The 20,428-nt window shown below is 41.2% G+C and overlaps 1 protein-coding gene across 2 annotated transcripts in view; it reads left to right on the top strand.

Moving 5' to 3' along the window:
* The window catches only part of VKORC1L1 (vitamin K epoxide reductase complex subunit 1 like 1), a 110,018-nt gene that overhangs the window by 83,358 nt on the left and 6,232 nt on the right, over positions 1-20,428 (top strand). The window contains exon 2 of one of the 2 annotated variants that reach the window (XM_079120240.1): positions 18,938-19,047. The exons of the other annotated variant lie outside the window; for it this stretch is intronic. Within the exon in view, the coding sequence (XP_078976366.1) occupies positions 18,938-19,047 (110 nt within the window). The remainder of the gene's footprint in view (positions 1-18,937; positions 19,048-20,428) is intronic. 2 annotated transcript variants of the gene reach the window in all.

Here is a 20,428-nt window from a genome sequence, read left to right as displayed (position 1 = left end):
CTATGTTTTCAGAAGAGGAAAAAGTGAGACTGTCAGCTGATTAATGGGATAGACTTTCAGAAGTCTGGCTGAAATAGGAATGAAATCACTAAGGAAAACTTCCTTGTGATTCATCATTTGATATAGCTTTTTATGTCAAAGTAAACTTTAGGGCTTCCTCCAACACTGAGTGTATGTGAGAGTTTCCAGAACTTCCAAAACTGAGCTTGAAGTAATACATGATGGGGAGTTAGGATGAACCCTTATTGAGTTAAGAGGGGATCTTAAAAAAATTAAAAATAAGGTTCTTGCATTTGACTTGTTTCTCTAGGAAAGACACGGCAAGAAGTAACTGGGTCTGCTATCCTCAAATGTATTTTTCTGTTTTTTCTTTTTTTGCTTTTCTAGTGTGACTACTGTTCTCAGTTTATCTTGTGCACTTCTTGCCCCGTATCTAGTCCTAAAACTAGAATTTTCTGGAGTCCTATTGTAATATCATAATTAGTCATTACTTAGTCCTTTGTCTCCAGTAGCCGCAGCTGGATGAGTCCTTGCTGCTTTCCCACATCCCTTTCCCTGCTGATCCCTGTGTGCAAATCCGGTGGGATTAACCCGTTCATTTCACTTCTCAGTGATTCCCTTTTCTTCCTTTCACACCTGTCCTCTCTGTATTGATTTGGGCCTTCATCATCTCTGTTAAAAACGCATGTTGCCTACATAGAGCAGTAGGAGTCCTCTGAGTCTGTGGTTTGTGCTCCACCTGTCCTCATCTGGCCACACCACTCCAGCCGTTCAGAATACCCAGCAGTTTGACAGACTTTTGTGTTTTGTCTGCCATTGCTCTCAGATGCCCTAGTATCTCAAAACATCTTCCTTTCCAGGATAAAAATTTTCTCATTTTATTAAGAATTTTTTCAAACATATAGAGAAATTTAAACAATTTTATGGAGAATGCCTGTATACCAACCACTGGGATTCTACCATCAACATTTACTATACTTGCATTATTATATGCATGTAGAAATATCTATCCTGTATTCCAACTGTGTTCCTCAACTTTGCCTTATTGTAATAAAATATCTGAGATAATCACCTTAAAAAGAGGAAAGGTTTGGCTGAGTGCTGAGGCAAGAGGATCACAAGTTCAAAGCCAGTCTAGGCTATTTAGCAAGACCCTGTCTCAGAATTTCAAAAAAGATTGGGGATTTAGCTCAAAGGTAGAGCCCCCTGCCCAGCAACCTTGCCCAGCATGGGTTCAATCCCTGATACTGGGGATTGGGAGGACTCAAACTCTTAACACCAGCAACCATTAAACCTTTCTACTTTAGGATGCATATCATTAACTAGAGTTCATTATTTGCTTACAGTTTCTTTTGAGCTAAATACACATACAATATACAATGAAATGTGTAGATATGAAGGATATATCCTTTGAATTTTGATAGATACATTGTATAATCCAGCACTTTCAAGCACCGATTATGGGTGATTTTGCCTCCTAGGGTGCACTTGACAGTGTCTAGGACATTTTGGTAATCAGCAGGGGAGAGTGGAGCTGTCAGGTCAGTAGTGACATAGTGGGTTGGGTGAGGATAGCTATAGTGACAGTTCTCTGAGAAACCTGCTGCTTTCTGGAAAATGTCTTCCTTTTAGTTCCCCCGCTCCCAGGGATGATTGTTATTGTGGTTTCTTCCACTGTAGTTTTGCTTGTTCTGGATTATGACATGAATGGAATCAAGCATTGTACACTTCATGGCAGTCCTGCCTAAAAGAAAATGTTGCCCGTTATTTTTCAGGGAAGGCAAAGTTTTTACCCATCAATTATAAAAGAAATGTCTCCCAGGGTTTCATCCAAAGAACACAGCACTCTGTGGATGCTCAGCAGCATTCCTTCAGTAAGTTAATGCATAGCAGCTCGGTGTGACTGCCCGGTGGCCGTGCTGAGACATGCCAAGTGGAGCAGTTGTGTGAAGGAAAGACAGGCGGTCCAGAGGCAGAGCGTGATGTGGTCCTGGCTGATTCAAGAGTAAGCCACAGGAGGGAGTCCTGGCATGATCTTTAGACTGTCTCCACGAAGGTCCGTTTCCCAGCTGTCTGGGTGAGACATGACAGCATCTGTTTCAGAGCACATGCAGAGTGCTGGGAACTTGAAGTGCTAGCTAAGAGGAAAGCCACCAATTTGGAGAACAAACAGGGGAATCTGAGGAAACTGACCTCGTGTTAATGTTGGCTATGCAATTATTTCTCAAAGGTGGCATATGAGACTGCCCAAGAGCAGAGACTGCTTTTTTGAAAACCAGAACAGTGTGTAGTTGTAGTTCTACTCCCAGCAGAAACTTCGGTCACCACAGTTCTAAAGCACTTGTTACTCCTTGACCGCCCTGATGGCTAGTGGTCAGGTGCTTGTTGCTCACTGGTTAATAGATGTGTTCATTTATCAGTGGCTGCCTGCTGGTGTCATTCAGCCTCGTGACTGTAAATACCGCCCCATGTCGACGACTCGCGTGGTTTTATCTGGCTTACACTACCCGTTCGTGACATTCGTGTATCTGATTGCTTGTCTGATGTCTCCACTTGGTCATATCAGTGGCATTCAAATGCATGTCCTTAAACCTGAGTCCCACATCGTCTCCTCAAGCCTTCTCTTCCCTGGTTCAGAAAATAGCAACTTTTCTTCCCAGCTGCTGGGGTCAGAAACCTGCACTGAGCCAGCACTCCACTGTTCCCCTCTTGGTCTAAGCCCCGTGGTCTCGGTGGTCTCGGTGGTCTCGGTGCATTCTTTCCATAGTGTCACAGCTGGGCTCCTCCCTTCTTCCCCTGGCTTTCCATTTCATTCAGCGAAACAGTGGAAGTCATGACATTGGCCTACAGACCTGAATGATGGGCTGTTACCCTGGCTGCAGTGGGGTTCTTTTTCATTAGCTCCTGTCAGTCTCCCCTCTGACTTTCTCTCTCGCTCTTCTTTCCATGCTCGCTTCCCAGCTGTCTGCAGACCAGCCTTGTAAGTTTGCTCTCCCACCTTAGTGAGACCTTCCCCTGCACCTGACCTAAGTTTAAATGCAGTTCTTCCAACGCTGAATACACCTTTCCCTGCCTTATGTGTTTCTATTTCCTTGCATTCTCGTCTCTTCCTCATGAGAGAGTGAACTCTGAGGGCAACTAGTGCCGTGCTAGGCAAGCGGTGGACACGCAGGACATGTTTGTGATCAGGGCCACTGCAGGCCAGCCACTGAGAGGCACTGGGCTGCCAGGGTGAAGGAGTCCTGGCATGGAGCATGGAGCAGGGCTGCCACAGGAGGCCTGGCAGCTGATGAATGCATGGGTTTAGGCAGATTGTCAGAGAAGAATACTCAAGGAAAGCAGCTTGGTCATTGGAAAATATGAAGCCGGAAGCCAGCTGCCAGGAGAGGTGTGGGGACAGTGGTCTTGGCCAGGCTTCAGCAGCCAGGATCCGAAAGGTGAATGTTAAGTAGACTTTTGTCAGGCTCTTCCCATTCCTTGAAATTAAAGATGAGTCCAGGCAGAGGTCCCTAATCTTTGATTTGTGCTCTTGTACTTTTATTTCTTATTTTGTTGACCATTTCTCTTACATTAACTAGTTTCTTCTACTCTGGGGGGATTTAACTTGCAACTTTTGAGGTTGATATTTGAAGCACTAATGCATACGTTTATGGTTATAAACTTCTCCTAAATGTCGCGTAAGCTACATCCCACAAATGCCAGCAATCACATTTTCAGTAGTATTTTTGTGGCCCTCTACTAATAAATGTAGATTTTAAAACTAACATCTTTTTTGTTTGTTTTTCCTCCTGCCATATGGGGAATTGAACCCAGGGCCTCACACATGCTAGGCAAGCTACCTTCCCCAGCCCTTTTTAACTTTGATACACTTACTGAGTTGCCTTGAACTTTTGATTCTCTTACCCCAGCCTCCTAAGTTGCTGGCACCACAGGTGTCCGGCACCACCCCAGCTGACTTCTGTTCACTTTTTTCTTGTCTTTTGGCGTACTCGAGCCCTTCATTTTTCCATTTCCCACACATTGTCTTATTCACTTATTCAGATATATTCATTTTCTTTTAGTCATTACTCTATAAATTACACCATGCATTCTTAGCCTATAAAAGTCTAATATTGATTATTTTACACTTCTCTATCAGAACGTGGACCTTGAATAATTTTGTATCATTTATCACTCTTGTGCCTTTTGTATCATTATTATTGCCTCTTTTTCTTTTTGTGTAGTGCTGTGTCAATGAGCTATGCCCCCAGCCTTGTTTTGATTTTTTTTTGCAGGGGGCGTGGTTACCAGGAATTGAACTCAGGGGCCCTCGACCACTGAGCCACATCCCAGCCCTACTTTGTATTTTATTTAGAGATAGGGTCTCACCAAGTTCCTTAGCACCTCGCTTTTGCTGAGGCTGGCTTTGAACTCATGCTCCTTCTGCCTCAGCCTTCCAAGCCACTGGGATTACAGAAGTGCACAACCGTGACTGGCTTAATTTTTTAATCACATATTTGTTAATCCCACAAAACATTGGTATTGTTTTCCGGACTCGTGCTCATTTAGTATTCATGTTTCTCCTTTGCGTCTTCATTCGCTCTGCCTTGCAGTGCTTTGTCTGGGATCATACTTCCTTAGCCTAAAGAACGTGTTGCAGTGCTGGGCTACTGGTGAACTGATTCTGTTTTTATTTATCTGGGAAAGAAAACTTTATATTTACCTTCACTTCCAAATGTGAGTAGAATTGTAGGCTGGCAGTTCACTTGTCCTTTTGACTTCCTTTCCGTCTGTTGGTGTTAGCTCTTAGTCTTCTTGTCGCTTTGACAGTAAGACGCCCTTTTCCTCCTCTTTGGCTACTTTTTAAATATGTCTAATCTCTGGTTTTCTGAGGCTTTAATATGTACCTGCATGAGGTTTCTTTATGTGTCTGTTTGGGGTCCAGAACTTCTTAAATCCAGTGGCTTGGTGTCTTCAATTTTTGGAAAGGTTTAACTGTTATCTGTCCCTTCAAATACTGATAATGACAAAGTGAAACATTTAATCTTGGGAAAGTGCCTGAGTTCGAGTTATTAAGGAGGTAATTGAGTAGTGTTCATCTCTAATGTTGAGATATCTCGAACAGATGGGGGAAGTTGGGGAGGAGCATTTGTGAGCCAGGTCTGAGACCTTCTTGAACGGAAGGCTGCGACTGCAGGGTCTAGGGAACAGTCGTGAGATCAGCAACTGGGCATGGCCCTGGTGTCGAACTGTACCTCCAAGGGCAGAAAGACGGGAGCAAAGATGAAGGCAAAAATAAAAAGGAAGGGCTGGGATGTAGGAGTGCTTGCCCAACACATGCACGACCCTGGGCTGCCCCCCAGCACCACAAAAAATAAAATATGACAAAAGGAGAAGGATATGTTCCCTTCCCAGACCTGACAGCACAATGCCAGAAGTGCCCAGGTTGAATGGGCTACAAGGGAGGTCACATTGCTGGAGAGCACTGCAGAAGGCAGAAAAGGTTTTCTTTCTGTTTTTAAGTTAAGAGCTTCTTGATCAAGGAATATGGAATTTCAGAGGACACAGCTGAGAAGTTTGTGAAGGGAGAGAAAAGAGAAATTAGTTTGCTTTGGTTTTTTGGTACTGAGGATGGAACCCGGGAATGCTTAACCACTGAGCCACATCCCCAGCTCTTTTTTTTTTTTTTTTTTTTTTTTTCATTTTGAGACAGTCTTACTAAGTTGCTGAGGCTGGATTTGAACTTGTACTCCTTCTGCCTCAGCCTCCAGAGCCCCTGGGATTACAGGTGTGCATCACCATATCCAGCACGAATTAGATTTTACTGGATAGTACAGAGCAGTGTGAGTCTCATGAGGGCCGGTACCTTACGAAGCTTGACTTCTGCCGCGACAGGTAAAGGGGCGATGTGAGGCACCGTGAGATCAGTCCTGTCAGTTTTCCTGTGGTGGTTACCAAGGCTTCCCTGCAGGTTGGGGTGTGCGTAGAACGGTCCCTTTCTGCAGCCTCACGAGCCTGTGGCATAATGCGACCTAGCCAGTGCAGGCTTCCCAGCAGGGGCCCAGTACCCTCCATCATCTTTACACATGGCTCCCTGAGGCCAGACACAGCAGCTTCTCAAGGCTTTTCAAAGTTTTGAAATTTTGAAACCCCAAGCTAGGCCCTGGACCAGGATGAATTCACTAGGTTAAATACCAGCTGTGGGACCTCTGGTGGCCAATCGACCACTTAGCAGCAAATTAGTCTTCTGTTAACTGGGGATTCTGTGGGTGCTGCAGCTGACTAGTCTTCGCCAGTAGTGGCATCATATCGGTCAGATACAAGAGACTTGGCAAACTTTTTCTGTAAAGGCCAGATAGCAAATATGCTGGGCTTTGTGGACCATATGATCTTTGTCCAGCTGCTTTACCATTCTGTTATAGTGGGAAAGCAGCCAGAAAGAGTATGAATGAGAGTGGCTGCATCCCATGGGCATTCTTTGCAAATGTAACAGATAAATGGTCAGATTTGTTCTGTTTATTTGTATTAAGTGCTGATTGATAGCACTTAATATCTACACATTCTTTTAAGTCATGTTTAATTACTGGATTAATTGCCAAATCCAAGAAGTACTCTACTTGTTGTTTTACTAACCCCTCAGAACCTGATGTTGAATGTTACGTTCTCTCCTGATTCTCCTACCACTGTCACCCTTTTTCACAAGGGGATTAAGGATCCCCTGTGGATCCTTGATTTTTGGTGCTCTCTAGGATTCCATCCATAATCTTACCACCTTCTTACTTTATTTTTGTTTTTTGGAGTGTTCTCCCTGTGCTGTCGTGTTCATGGCTGTAGTTTTTAAAGATACTACTTCTAAATCTGCATTTTAGAAGGTTGTACACATGTGGATCTCTACCTATCAGATTTATTTCTGGTTGCTCATTGAACATGGTCTCCCTGTGGCTCAGCAGTCTGTTAAGACTCAGCGTGTTGAGATCAAGTTTGGTCTGTTCTTGAGCCTCCCCCTGTGCTGTCTCGTGAATGGCCTCACAGTCTACTCAGCAATTCGGGGAGCTCAAGCATTTGTGGAACCCTGTCCATGTTCCTTCTGAAACATTGCTCTCGTCCTAGTGAAGGCCTTTGTCGCTGGCCTGCACTGTCTCAGCACTCTGCTGTTGGTCTCCCTCTGCAGTTCTGACCCTTGCTGATGATGCTGGACACCAGGGCCAGTGACTCATCCCATGCAGGCAGTTAAGCCCTCTTCACTGTGTAGGTAGGTGCCTACGTACTTATTATATTACAAATCTGAATGTGGCTTTCTGTGTGTTAAGACTAAGCTTCTTGAGGGCAGGGACTGGATTCACTGATGAAGACATCCAGCTTCACAGCCCCACTGCTTCACACCCCTTTTGTTTGTTACATAGATGTTAGGTAAGATTGGAATACATGAATTTTCAGTTTCCAATAAACATAATGAATTAATGCATGCATTTATCTCTGTACCCTCAGGAAACCCCAAGGAAATGAGAATAAAGGAATAGAAAAAAATGTATAAAGCCATGAGGACTAAAGACTGAGAAGACAGACAGGGCATCTTTCTCCTCATCCTCACCCCTCGTGTAGGAAACTGGTGGAAGGACAGGGTTAGCTCTTCGTATAATTACCTATTTATGGTGGTATCTAATGTTGACAGCCATACTCAACGACATTCTGTTATGTTTTTAAATTTTAATTGACATCAAAATCAATTCTAAGTCTGGATATGATGATGTTCAGTGTGTTGAGTTAGGCAGAGCTGCAGTCACACGGCCACCGCTGCCATCAGTGTTAGAGTGGATCCCTGTATAGTCAGCACTTGGCAACACGTCTAGTCTCTATCCCAAAAGGCTTGCCTTTTCCAGAATATCATTTGAGTGAAATTTTAGAGTGTAGTCTTTCAGTCTGACTTTGTTCACTTATCACAAGATTCATCCATCTTGTTTCATGTATCAGTAGTCCTCTCTCCCCCACGCCTTTTTTTTTTTTTTTTTAATATATATTGGGGATTGAACCCAGGAGTGCTTAACCACTGATCCACATCCATCCTTTTTATTTTGCGGCAGGGTCTTGCTAAGTTGCTGAGACTGACCTCAAACTTGAGATCCTCCTGCCTCAGCCTCCCAAGCCACTGGGATTACAGGGGTGCACCACTGTGTCCAACAATCCTTTCCTTTTCATTACTGAGTGCTGTTCCATGATGAGTACCAGTTTGTTCATCCATTTTGTTGCTTGTTGAAGGACAACTAAGTTGTTTCCAGTTTAGGACAGTAACAAAAGGGCACCATGACTTTGTGAAGAGATTTCTGTGGGAACATAAGTTTGTTGTTCTCTTGAGTAGATGGGAGAAGATTTCTAGGCCATATGATGAGCAATATGTTTAACTGCCAGTGAGGGGCTGGGCTGGGTTGCAGTGGTAGAGCGCTTGCCTGGCACAGGTGAGGCGCTTGGTTGATCCTCAGCACCACGTACGTAAATAAATAAATAAATAAATAAATAAATAATAAATAAATAAATAAATGGTTTGTGTCCATCTACAACTAAAAATATTTTTTAAAGAAGAGAAGAAATAAATTGCCATAAGCCTGGCACGGTGGTGCATGCCCAGCCCCCACGGTCCAGGAGGTGCAGGCTGGAGCCCAGCATTCCAAGGCCATCCTGGGCAACATAGCAAGACCACATTTTTTTTTTTTTAAATGGAAGAAGCGAGAAAGGGAAGTATTGATTTGTTTTCTGTACCATTCTGTAGGACTTACCAAAAAATGTATCGAATTGTTGAACAGACATGTCACAGAATATCATTTGAGTGAAATTTTTCTTCACAGAAGAAGAAATACAATTAATCAACAAATATAAGAAAAAATGTTCAACATCTTTAGTAATTAGAGAAATGTAAATCAAACTACTCTCAGATTTGGGGCAGGGGTTGTGGCTCAGTAGTAGAACACTTGCCTAGTACGTGTGAGGCATTGGGTTTGATCCTTAGCACCATATAAAAATAAATAAAAGTATTATTTTCTATCTACAATTATTTAAAAAAAAAAAAAAACCTACTCATCTTACCCCAGTCAGAATGGCACTAATCAAGAAACAACAATAAATGTTGGCAAGAATGTGGGGGAAAAGGTACACTCATACATTGTTGTTGGGAATGCAAATTGGTGCAACCATTATGGAAAGCAGTATGGAGATGCCTCAGAAAACTTGAAATAGAACCACCATTTGACCCAGCTATCCTGCTCTTAGATTTATACCCAAAGGACTTAAAATCGGCATACTACAATGATGCAGTCACATCAATGTTCATAGCAGCTCAATTCACAGTAGCTGAACTATGGAACCAACCTAGGTGCCCTTCAACAGATAAATGGATATAAAAAATGTGATACATATAAATACATGTTATATAACATACATACAATGGAATATTACTCAGCCTTAATGAAGAATAAAATCACGGCATTTGCTGGTACATGAATGGAGCTGAAGACTATCATGCTAAGTGAAATAAGACAAACACAAAAAAAAAACAAAAGCTGAATGTTTTCTCTGATATGCAGATGGTATTTCACAATGCAGGGGAGCACTAGGGAAGAATAGAGGTACTTTAGGTAGAGGAGATTGAAGGGTGGGGAGGGGACTTGGGGATAGGAAGGATAGTAGAATGAATCATATGTAACTACTTGACTGGTGGTATTCTACATCATGCATAAGCAGAATGAGAAATCATATTCCATTATATATAATGTATCAAAGTGCATTCTACTGTCAAGTACAACTAATTAAGACAAATTTCAATAATTTAAAAGAATGTGTCGAGTTCTAAGGATGGGAGAGAGGGAGACAGAAGGACGGGTGCCAGAACATGAGGAGTAGTTCTGGCATCCTGTGGCCCAGTGGTCACTGCAGTGCACAGCAGCCTATCATCCATTCTTGGACTGGCTGGAAGAGCAGTGTCCCACAGAAGCAGTGGCAAGGAGATGGGACCAGTCCCCTGAACCGACCAGTAACTAATAGTGTGCACAGATTGAATCATCACACTGTGCCTGATGCATATGCACAAGTACTACATGTCCACTAAAAGACTTTATTCAGATGCTTAAAGAGATGATGCTCTTAACTACCTTGGTTAGATCATAACACGCTATACATGTATCAGATTATCACACTGTACCCCATAAATTTCTACAACTAAAGTACTAAGATTTTTAAATATGAAAAAAAATGAGTGCTCTAGTTGATTCACATCCTCACCAGCATTTGAGTGTCTTTGTTTCATTACATTAGGTTGATCTGCATTCTGATAAGAGTGTAATAGTGTGTATTTTTTTAATATTTTGTTAGATTTCTTTATGTATCTGCTATTGTAAATGACACATTTTTTTATTTCCACCAAGTAAGCTAGTATATAGAAATGGTTTTGAGTTTTGTATATTGACCCTGTGTCATGTGACCTATAAACTCACCCACTTCTTAATTCTAGAAACTTTTTACCCCTTATGAGGAAATTAACCCACATGAGAATAAGAGGCTATTATTCAGAGCTTGATATAGCAAGGACATCAACCACTATTATTCGCATTTTTCACAGACTCAAAGGGGAATAGAAACACTTTGGTGGGGGGCAGGAGGAGAGCTAAGGTATGCCCTGGTTGGAAGTTGTTACATAGAGAAGCTAGAAAGAGGACTCTGTACAGGGGAGGTATCCTTTGTGATTGGTTAGGGGGACATATTTATCTTTCTCTAGTTGATACTAAATTGGAAATAGGAAAGCTGTCAGTTTTTGATCAGAGGTTGTGGATCAGAATTTTATATTTATGCATAATTTGACCCTTGTTCATTTATATATACAGTCCCCCATTTGGAATTATCCAAACAATGATCTTCCTTTCTAACTTTAGTGCTTTTTCCCCCATTTATTCCATTGGCGGGAACTTGCAATTGTATTGATTAGGAGTAGAACTAGCAAATATGGTCACTTTCCTATTTTAGGGATAAACAATTAAGTCTTTCTCCATTTATTGTGATGTTAACTGTAGAATTTCCCCCCACCTTTGAATGAGCATATCAGATCAAGGAAAATCCCTTCTCCTCCTCCTTTGCAAAGCATTTTTTTATCATGAACTTAGATGTGTGATGAATTACACTAATAGACTTGAAGGTTAAACCAGCCTTGAATTCCCAGAAGTAATTCCATTTGGTTACAATGTATTATTCCTTTTGTCTATTGCTGAATTTGGTTTACGGCATTGTTGTTTTTTAAAAGATTTTTTTGTGTGTCTGTTTTCATGGTTAATATTGATCTGTAGTGGGTTTTCTTTCCATTTGTCTTTGGTATTTTTCTTGTAATGCTTTTGCCTGGTTTTGATGTCTGGATGGCCTTACAAAATGAGTTGAGAAGTATTCCCTCTTCTGTTTCCTGGAGAAATTGTGCAGAATTGATATCACTTATGTATTTAGTAGAATTTGCCTGCAAAACCAAACAATGTAGAACTGGAATTTGATTTTCTTGGAAGATTTCAAACTATTAATAAAACTACTTGGGTTCTTTGTTAACTTCATGAGTGAATTTTGATGTTTGTGAATTTCAGAGTATTGTTTCTCTTCATGTAACTTTTCAAATTTGTGGACATAGATGGTATGTAGTATCCCCTTTTCTTTTTTAAAAAAAGTTTTTTAAAATTATTGATAGACCTTTATTTATTTATTTATTTTTACTTATTTATATGTGGTGCTGAGAATTGAACCCAGTGCATCACACATGTGAGGCATGCAGTTTACCACTGAGCCACAACCGCAGCCCCTGACCCCTGCTTTTCTTCTTAATGTGTTTATTGTGATACCCTCTCTTTTATTTCTGATTTTGATAATTTTTTTTAAGGTACTGGGAGCTGAACTCAGGTACTGAGTTACTTCCCCAGTGCTTTTTTATATTTTATTTTGAGATAGGGTCTTGCTGAGTTACTCAGGCTGACCTCAAATTTGCAAGCCTCCTGCCTTCAACATAGCTGGAATTACAAGTGTGCCTAGCTGATACTTTGTGTGTGTGTGTCTCTCTCTCTCTCTCTCTCTCTCTCTCTCTCTCTCTCTTTCTCTCTCTCTCTCTTTGTCAAAATGTTTGTGAATAAAGGTTAACTAGAGATGTATTGATTTCGTTGATTGTGTTAGTTAGCTTTTCATCACTGTTACCAAAATACCTGCAAGAACAACTCAGAGGAGGAAAAGTTTATTTTGGCTCAGGTTTCAGAGACTTAGTTCAGCTCCATTGCTCTGAGCCCGGGGTGAGGACAGCATATCATGCTGGAAGAGTATGGTAGACAAAAGCTACTCAGCTATGGCAGCCAGGAAGCCCGAAGATGCCTCTTGCAGGACACACCCTCAGTGACCCTCCCCTCCCAGCCCCGCCCCACCTGCCCATGGTTACCAGCCAGTCTCTTCAAACCAGGACCTACTGGGTTGCAGCTCTGGCAATCCAAGCATTTCACATTCCTGCATTAACCCAGGAGCTCTTGGGGATACCTCATATCTAAACTGTAACTGGTCATTTCAAAGATTAGCTTATTATTTTCTGTATTGTTTTTCTGTTTTAAATTCCATTGATTTTTACTCTGATCCTAGTGTTTTACTTTTTTTAGGTCTAGTTTGTTTTTCTTTTTATAGTTTTCTTAAGTGGAAGCAGTAATGATTTCTTCCTTTCTAATATAAGCACTTTAATACCGCTATTAATTTCCACTGAGCATTACTTCAGTTGCATGCCACGAATTCTTTTATATTATTTTATTTAGTTCAGAATATTTTCTAATTTATTTGTTACTTCTTTGATTCATGATTTTTGGGGGAGAATAGGGGTACCAGAGATTGAACCCAGGGTCACTTAACTACTGAGCCACATCCACAGCCCTTTTTTAAATATTTTATTTGGAAACAGGGTCTCAACTGAGTTGCTAGGCTGGCTTTTAACTTGTAATTCTCCTGCCTCAGCCTCCCAAGTCACAGGGATTGCAGGCATGTACCACTGTACTTAACTGATCAATGAATTTTTTAAACTGTAGATTTATTTTTTAATTGATACATGAAAATATAAAAATTATATACATATTTGTGGGGTACCAGGTGTGTTCTAGGACACACACACACACACAGAGTGTAATATTAAATCAGGATAGACTGATCTATCTCCTCATGTGAATTTTTAAATTTCAAAATGTTGTTTAATTTCTAAATAGTACATTTTCCAGATATCTTTCTGTTACTGATTTCTAGTTTAATTCCATTATGGTCAGAAAACATAGTTTGTATGAGTTCAGTTATTCAAATTTGCTTGTTAGGCTGAAGATGTAGCTCAATGGTAGGGCATGTGCTTAGTGTATACAGAGACCAGAGTTTAGTCTCCAGCACCCTACCCCCAGTTTTTTTGTTGTTAAATTTTGTTTACAATGTGTTTTTATGTTTTATCTACTGTAATAGTCTATTTTGATGAATGTTCTACATCTATTTGAAAAGAACAAGTGTTCTCTTGTTGGGTGGAGTACGCTGTAACTGTGAGACTGGATGGGTAGTAGTTCTGCTTCCTTTATGACTTTCTGTTCTGTCAGTTACTGAGAGAGGTATATTGTAGTCTTTAAATATAATTGTGGATGTGTTTTTGTTTCATTTAGGAATTTTCCTGCTAGATGCATTCACATTTAGAATTGTGTTCTTGGTTACTTGACCTTTTTCTCATATGCCTCTTTTTTTCCCTCCATAGTAAATTACAATGTTCTGGAAACTGCACTTTCTAGTGTTAATATGGCCACTATACCCTTTTTTACTTGTTGGTAAAGTATGCATAACATAAAACTTACCATTTTAACTATTACCTGGTTTTCCTTTTTTCTTTTTTTATAGTGCTTGAACTCAGGCGTGCTTTGCCACTGAGCTACATCCCCAGCCTTCTTAATCTTTACTTTTTTATTTTGCAACATAGTCTCATCAAGTAGCTGAGGCTAGCCCCAAACTTGTGATCCTGTTGAAGTCAGTGCATGTAAGTCTCACAGTGACAGTGGTTTTTAGTGGGTATATTCAGACCACTTTCAATGTGGGAAGGACTACGAAGTCAGCACGATGTCCTTTTCCATTGTCAGCTTCCTCATCTCCTCTTTCTTAAGAGAAGCAGTCTTACTGTGTTGCCTGGGCTGGCCTTGAACTCCTGGTCTCAAATGCTACTTCTGCCTCAGCCCCGAGTGTTGGGACTGTGACATCCCAGCCAGACCACTCAGTTTGAACATCGTGGTTGATATGTTTAGACATAGGTCCACCTTTTATACTTTTACTTATATATACCAGGATGTATGCATGTACTGTGTCTGTGTGTGTGAATGATGCATCCATAAAACGTATGTATTTTGTTTAAATACTAAAACATACATAGGACTTCACTGTGGGGTGGCAGAAGGACAATGTGAAGGAAGCTTGATAGACCAAAACATGAGGAAGGACTGAGGCAGCCCAGTCATGGAGCCAACTGTAAATCAATTCCAGGAGGTAGGGAGGCCTGGTGCCCTGTGGCCTGCGCTTCCTGGTTTTATTTGTGAACTTTCATTTAGTTTGCAAAAGTTTAATCTGCTGGGGAAGTAGGTGTGGACCAGCAGCTCTGTGTTGTGTAGGCGCAGTCTCTGGCTTGATCCAGCTCAGTGTCAAGGGGAACATGAAAATGTGCTAAGTCATCGTCTAGGATGCCATATTGATGTTCTAAAATGATCAGCATTTTTATACAACAGAATTTGTAGGGCTGGGTTGGCTTAGTGGTAGAGCACTCTCCCAGTAAGGGTAAGGTCCTGGGTTTCCTCCCCAGCATCACAGGGTGGGGGCGGGGTAGGGGAGGAAGAAAAGAGATTGTAGGTTCAAACTGAAGTGAATTGTAAGTGCATGCTACTAAGGTAACTCATCCTTTTTTAGCACCATCTGGTTTTTAAAACTTGAAAATAACAAAAACAAACAAAAAGTCTAGTAAATAAATACAGTCTCCCACCGAGTTCCTCAAAAACCTGTTGACAGTCCTCTCAAGTACAGGTGTTGCCAGATGCTACGCAGACCTGCTGGCAGCCTGCAGCACCCCTACCTCATTGCCCTTCCCAGGAGCTGTTCTTTCTAGTAGTCATGTCCCTTGTGAATTCCTGAGATAATTTGAAAAAAAAATCCTTTCTCGGTACAGGTTGGTCATTTCCACAAAAGAAACTTGGACAAAGATTTTATAAACACAAACAGTTAACATCGCTGTTTATAATATCTGTTGTTAATTTTACCATGTGAATCAACGTATATGGTTATTTTTCCTTCTGGAAAGTTGTCCCTAAATTGTTGATATATCATAATCCATGAACTTAAAAATGAAGGGAATGTGGATTGTTTTCTGTTCTTGTCCAGGGCCGCCCTTGCCAATGAACCACACTGTTAACCCTCCCAACAAAGTGGTAGGAGGGGTATTGCAGTTTTGTCTTGTTTAAGGACCTCATCTCATTCATTGTCCTCCACCGTGACTCTACCTTAAAGGGCCTTGCTTCTGTCAAGGGACAGGTGAAAAATTATAGGATCAGTTGTGATTGTTTGGGTCAAGAATATAAATATGTGTGCATAGTTTTACATACGGGGGTGGGGGGAGGTGACCCAGGCCATGAGGGTAGATGAGTGGGTAAACACAGTGTTGTGTGTGCGTAGGGTGCCTTGCACAAGAAGTCCTCACACGTGCTGTGACACAGATGAACCCCAGGGGCATCATGGGCATCACCCCGGTGAAGTAGGCTCCTCACAAAAAGACATCCAAGGAAGATGCTCGCGTAATGCTGACCTGCTTGCTTGTGAGTTACCTGTTTCAGTTACCACATGCAACTTCATCAAATTAACTGCGTTAACTATCAAAAAAAAAAAAACCCCAGAGATTATTCTGTTTGGTTGAAAATACTGGAATGTGATTGAATTTTATGGCAGTGTGACGTGAGGGCAAGAGTACAGCCCTGGGTTCCAAGAGACCCCTGGGCAGCTCTAGTTCAGAGGCTGGGCTCCTGCGAGCCTGGCTGTCCACCTGGCTCTTGCACATGGGCAGGGTATCGTGGGTGGATGGGCAGGGACTGAGCAGAACTCAACTGGAGAGGGAAGCATTCTTTATAGTGGTGGGCGTGAACCACCCAGGTGTATCCATTTGCCAAAATTAAAAGGGTATGTAAATTTTACCTTGAAGAAAAGGGCTAGGGCTGGGATCATAGCTCAGTGGTAAAAACACTCGCTTAGCATGTGTGAGGCACTGGGGTTGATTCTCAGCACCACATATAAATAAAATAAATGTCCATCAACAACTACAAAAATATTTTTAAAAAATAAAGAAAAGAACTAAAAATTACCAGAATGGTGAGTAGGTAGAGGTGAGAATGAAACAAGAAAGACACAGTTGTTGCTATTGGTGGTGGTTGGTTTATTACACTCTTCTGGTCACTTTTACACATGCATTTGAAGTTTCCGTAATAAGATGGCATATTTATTTATTTATTTTTAGTTATTGATGGGCCTTATTTATTTTTATGTGGTGCTGAGGATTGAACCCAGTGCCTCACACATGCTTAGCAAGCGTTCCTCCACCAAGCCACAACCCCAACCCAAGATGGTATTTTTAAAGCAGTGTTCTGTCCTGCCATATTAGAAAGTCAAAAGATAATATTTAGAATTTGTAAGTCAAGAAATGACAATGTAAACATTATTTAGAAATATTCAGGTGAACAGGAATGACATGGTTTTTAAAACATCAGAATGATTGTCTTTGGGGGGATCAGAGCTTGAGTGTGGGGGGTGGAGTAGGGAAGTCTATTTTGTTCTATAAGGCTTTGATGTTTTAGTTTGAAACAACATGTATTTCTTTGATAAGAACTGTATTCATTTTATGGATTACTACACTGTTTTCAAGGAAAGTATCCACGTGATCTTACACGAATGATTAGGTATTGTTTATCCATGATAATTTTGGCAGTGTGCCCATTATTCCCATTGCCACGGGCAGTGCTTAAACTTGAATCCATACTTCAGATGAGGCTAAGAAGTTGAGGGCATGTGGTTTCTCCTGGTCTGTGCTCCTGCCCCTTGCTCTCATGAGTGAGTGTCATTCACTGCAGTTAGAATGAAATTCAGATTCCTCCTCATGCCTACAAACCAGGCCCTACATAATTTAAATGGTTGACTTGTGCTGAGTTCTCCTGCCCCTCTCCCTGTTCACCGTCAGCCTTGATAGCTTTCTTCTCTACACTGGTAGCTCGTTCCCCCCTCAGGGCCTTTGTAGCTGCTGTTCCTCATGAGCCTGACTTCTCATCATTCAGAATCTGATCTAGCTCAAATAGAATTCCTCAGAAAGGCTTTCCGTGGCCTCCTAGCTAGAGTGGTCTCCTCCACCCTTCCTCTGTCCAGAGAAGCCACCTCACAGTGTGGTCTTCAGACCAGAAGCATGGGCATCACCTGGAGATCTTGCTTGTATTTGGGAGAAATGCAGAGTCGTAGGCCCCCCACTGACCCACTGAAGCAAAATGTGCATTTTACCAAGGCCTCCCTGGGTGGAGAACCTGGTCTTCCAGAAGCGCTGATCAAGGTACCCTCACTGGTTTGCCTGTGTCTGTGAAGCCTTCTTGGCTCCACAGGGTCACCTGGTCTTTCGTTTACCTTCTCATTACTTCCCCACTAGACTGTAAGTTCCCCAAGGGCAGCCCCTTGTCCAGTGAGTCCACTCCTGAATTCCCAGCACCTCAGTGCCCACTTGGTACACACTCAATGAATATTTAATGGATGAGAGAATAAATGAACATAATGGAGATTAATTTGTGTTCTTTAAAATGTATAACTATACAATCAAAATCTTCATGGCTTTTGGTTGTAGAATTGGGGTTATTCCTGTCTCAGCATGGTCATTGTGAAGGGGTTTCACTCTGCTTTTTTGAACATGAGTATTATTAAACCATTAATTCTTATTTTTCAGGCAGTTTGTCTTCAGAACCAAAGTTTAGGTTTTATTAGAGTGCCTCTCAACTGACAACATCATAAATGTTTTCTTTTTGGTATTTAAAAAGCATGGTCATTCAGAGTTAAAATAATCTTCAAAGGTTTTTATCCAAAGTAACTGTTAATTTGACATTTGTATCAAGTTTTATTAAACCAGAATTAATCCTTTTTTGAACTAAGACTATAAGATTCTGAAAAAAAAAAACTGTTAAGTCAAATGGAAAATTTGAAATCTAACTGAAAAGTGATGGGGCATGTCATGTATCGATGTGGTTCTAGGAGAGACCTGTAGTTGCTGATACTGTCCTGCATTTAACAGTGTGTTCCCAGGAGGTCTTTTCTCATACATAGCCTGATAAAGCTCTGCCAGGAAACAGCTCTTCCACCGTATGCATGGAAGACATGAGACGTGCAGTCATTAGCTCTCCAACCCCCACTCCTGCCCCCAGGTGTGACTCTGGCTACAGGCACCTTTGGTGGTTTCACTGGGGGTTGGGAGTGCTCTCACATCTAGCAGGCCAAGGACACTGCTGAACACTCCTTCCAAAACAGCCCCCAAGACAAGGAACCCCCAGCCCAAAGGTCAGTGATGCTGCTGCTAATGACCCTGGCTCAGATCAAGAGAGGCTCCTCCTGCAAATGCTGATGACATCGGAAAAGGAATATTTAGAAATGAGCCACTTAAGAGATTCGAATGGATATATTGGCACTTTTAGATTATGTTTCTATGCGATCATTGTTTTTAATCATATGCAATACATAAAATTAGGCCTGGCTCCCCCTTTGTGGGTATATCGCTCATTGAATAAAAGATATTTAAGAGTTTGGCAACTCAGTTGATTTAAGAATTGGTAACATACTCAAATAATTTTTACATTTTTAAAAATAGGGAATCTCAAATATAGGGTTACTGGTTTTCCTTATTTTACAGATGGGGTCGAGGATTTGGTCTTTTGGGTTCCATTTTTGGAAAGGATGGTGTATTAAACCAGCCAAACAGTGTCTTTGGACTTATATTTTATATACTACAGTTATTACTTGGTAAGTATTTATACAGCAATACAAAAATAAGTTTGTTATATTCACTCAGTACTTTGTGCCCTTGCCCTAAGTGTGTTTTTGTAGTAAATAAAACCATATGTTAATGATAGAACCACTAGCTCGCTCCATATTTTTGTGTTGTGAAATGTGATTCACCAGGATTTCCACAGTGCTCACATTGAACTCAGTGTCACTTGGTGTTTGTTTAATCATGGAGAGCATCTCATGGTGTCCCAAACCAGCTCCATTCAAGGCTCCAACATGCTTCCCTGTTAACCTTTTTTTCTTATTATTGACCCTGTAGCTTTTTAAAATATCCTGTGTCAAGGAAGCACTAACAGTAGGCTGAACCCACACCTCCATCACCTTCACATCCCTGCTGTTTCCACCGTCTTCTGCTGTGTGCGTGTGTGGTGCTGGGCTGCCGCCAGCCTTGCATGTGCCAGGCCAGTGTTCTGCTGCAGAGTCCCCCAGCCTGTCTTCTGCTTCCTGGGTGATTCTTCGTGCTCCTTGATTTCCAGTGCAGCGCTGCCTGACCCCTTCCGTGTTTTGCTACTGTTGACATCTGGGATTCACGCTTTTATATTGTGAATACTGCTGCAGTAATCAACTTTTTTTTACTCCCCCAACACCCCTTCCTCTTGGACTCTTCCATAAGATAAATTTCTAGGCATGGGGTTAATGGGTCAAAACCATAGAATATTGTTTGGATTTTAATAGCTGTTACCAGATTGCTTTCTCCCTAGTTGTCTGGCTTCCCTGAAGCTTCATCCAGCTTTCTTTTTTTAAGATTTTGTTTTGTAAAATTTCTAATAGTTACATACTCGTAGCTGTTATTTTAATTTTACTGTATTTAAATTTCCTTTTATTGCCCTTTTAATTATGGAGATCCCAATAATAGTCTGTTTTCATATTTGTTGTGAACATTTTACTCCTTTATATTTTTTATGTTTTGTGAATTTTTATTGTATAAGTTTTTATATTTTTAGATTTAGATCCATCCATTTTTACCTGTGCATCTTAATTGTTAATATTTCATTCCATGGTCTGCCAGGTCTTCTGTGATTCGATTCATTAAAAATATATTTAACTCTTCCATCTGAAGTAGATATTATGAGGCAAATTGCAAATGGTGAATTTTTCTGAATGGTCCTGCCATCAAGTTTGCCCAGTTCTTTATCTGTAGTTTATCCTGCAGAAACACAGAGATGTTGCACAAGGATATTCATAGCAATATGGTTTAAAATAGCAAAATAATAATGGAAGAAGCCTAGGTAATAGGTAGTGGCTGAATAAATTAGGGTACATCCCTGTCAGAAAATAGTACCCATTCAAGGAACAGTAGGTCTGTTTGTAAATCCTGGGCAGATTAAGGTACTGC

The sequence above is a fragment of the Sciurus vulgaris genome, assembly GCF_902686455.1.
Source record: "Sciurus vulgaris genome assembly, chromosome: 18".
NCBI classification, from domain to species: domain Eukaryota; kingdom Metazoa; phylum Chordata; class Mammalia; order Rodentia; family Sciuridae; genus Sciurus; species Sciurus vulgaris.
Note: the sequence above shows the minus strand (reverse complement) of the source record. Positions and strands in the feature narration are given on the sequence as shown.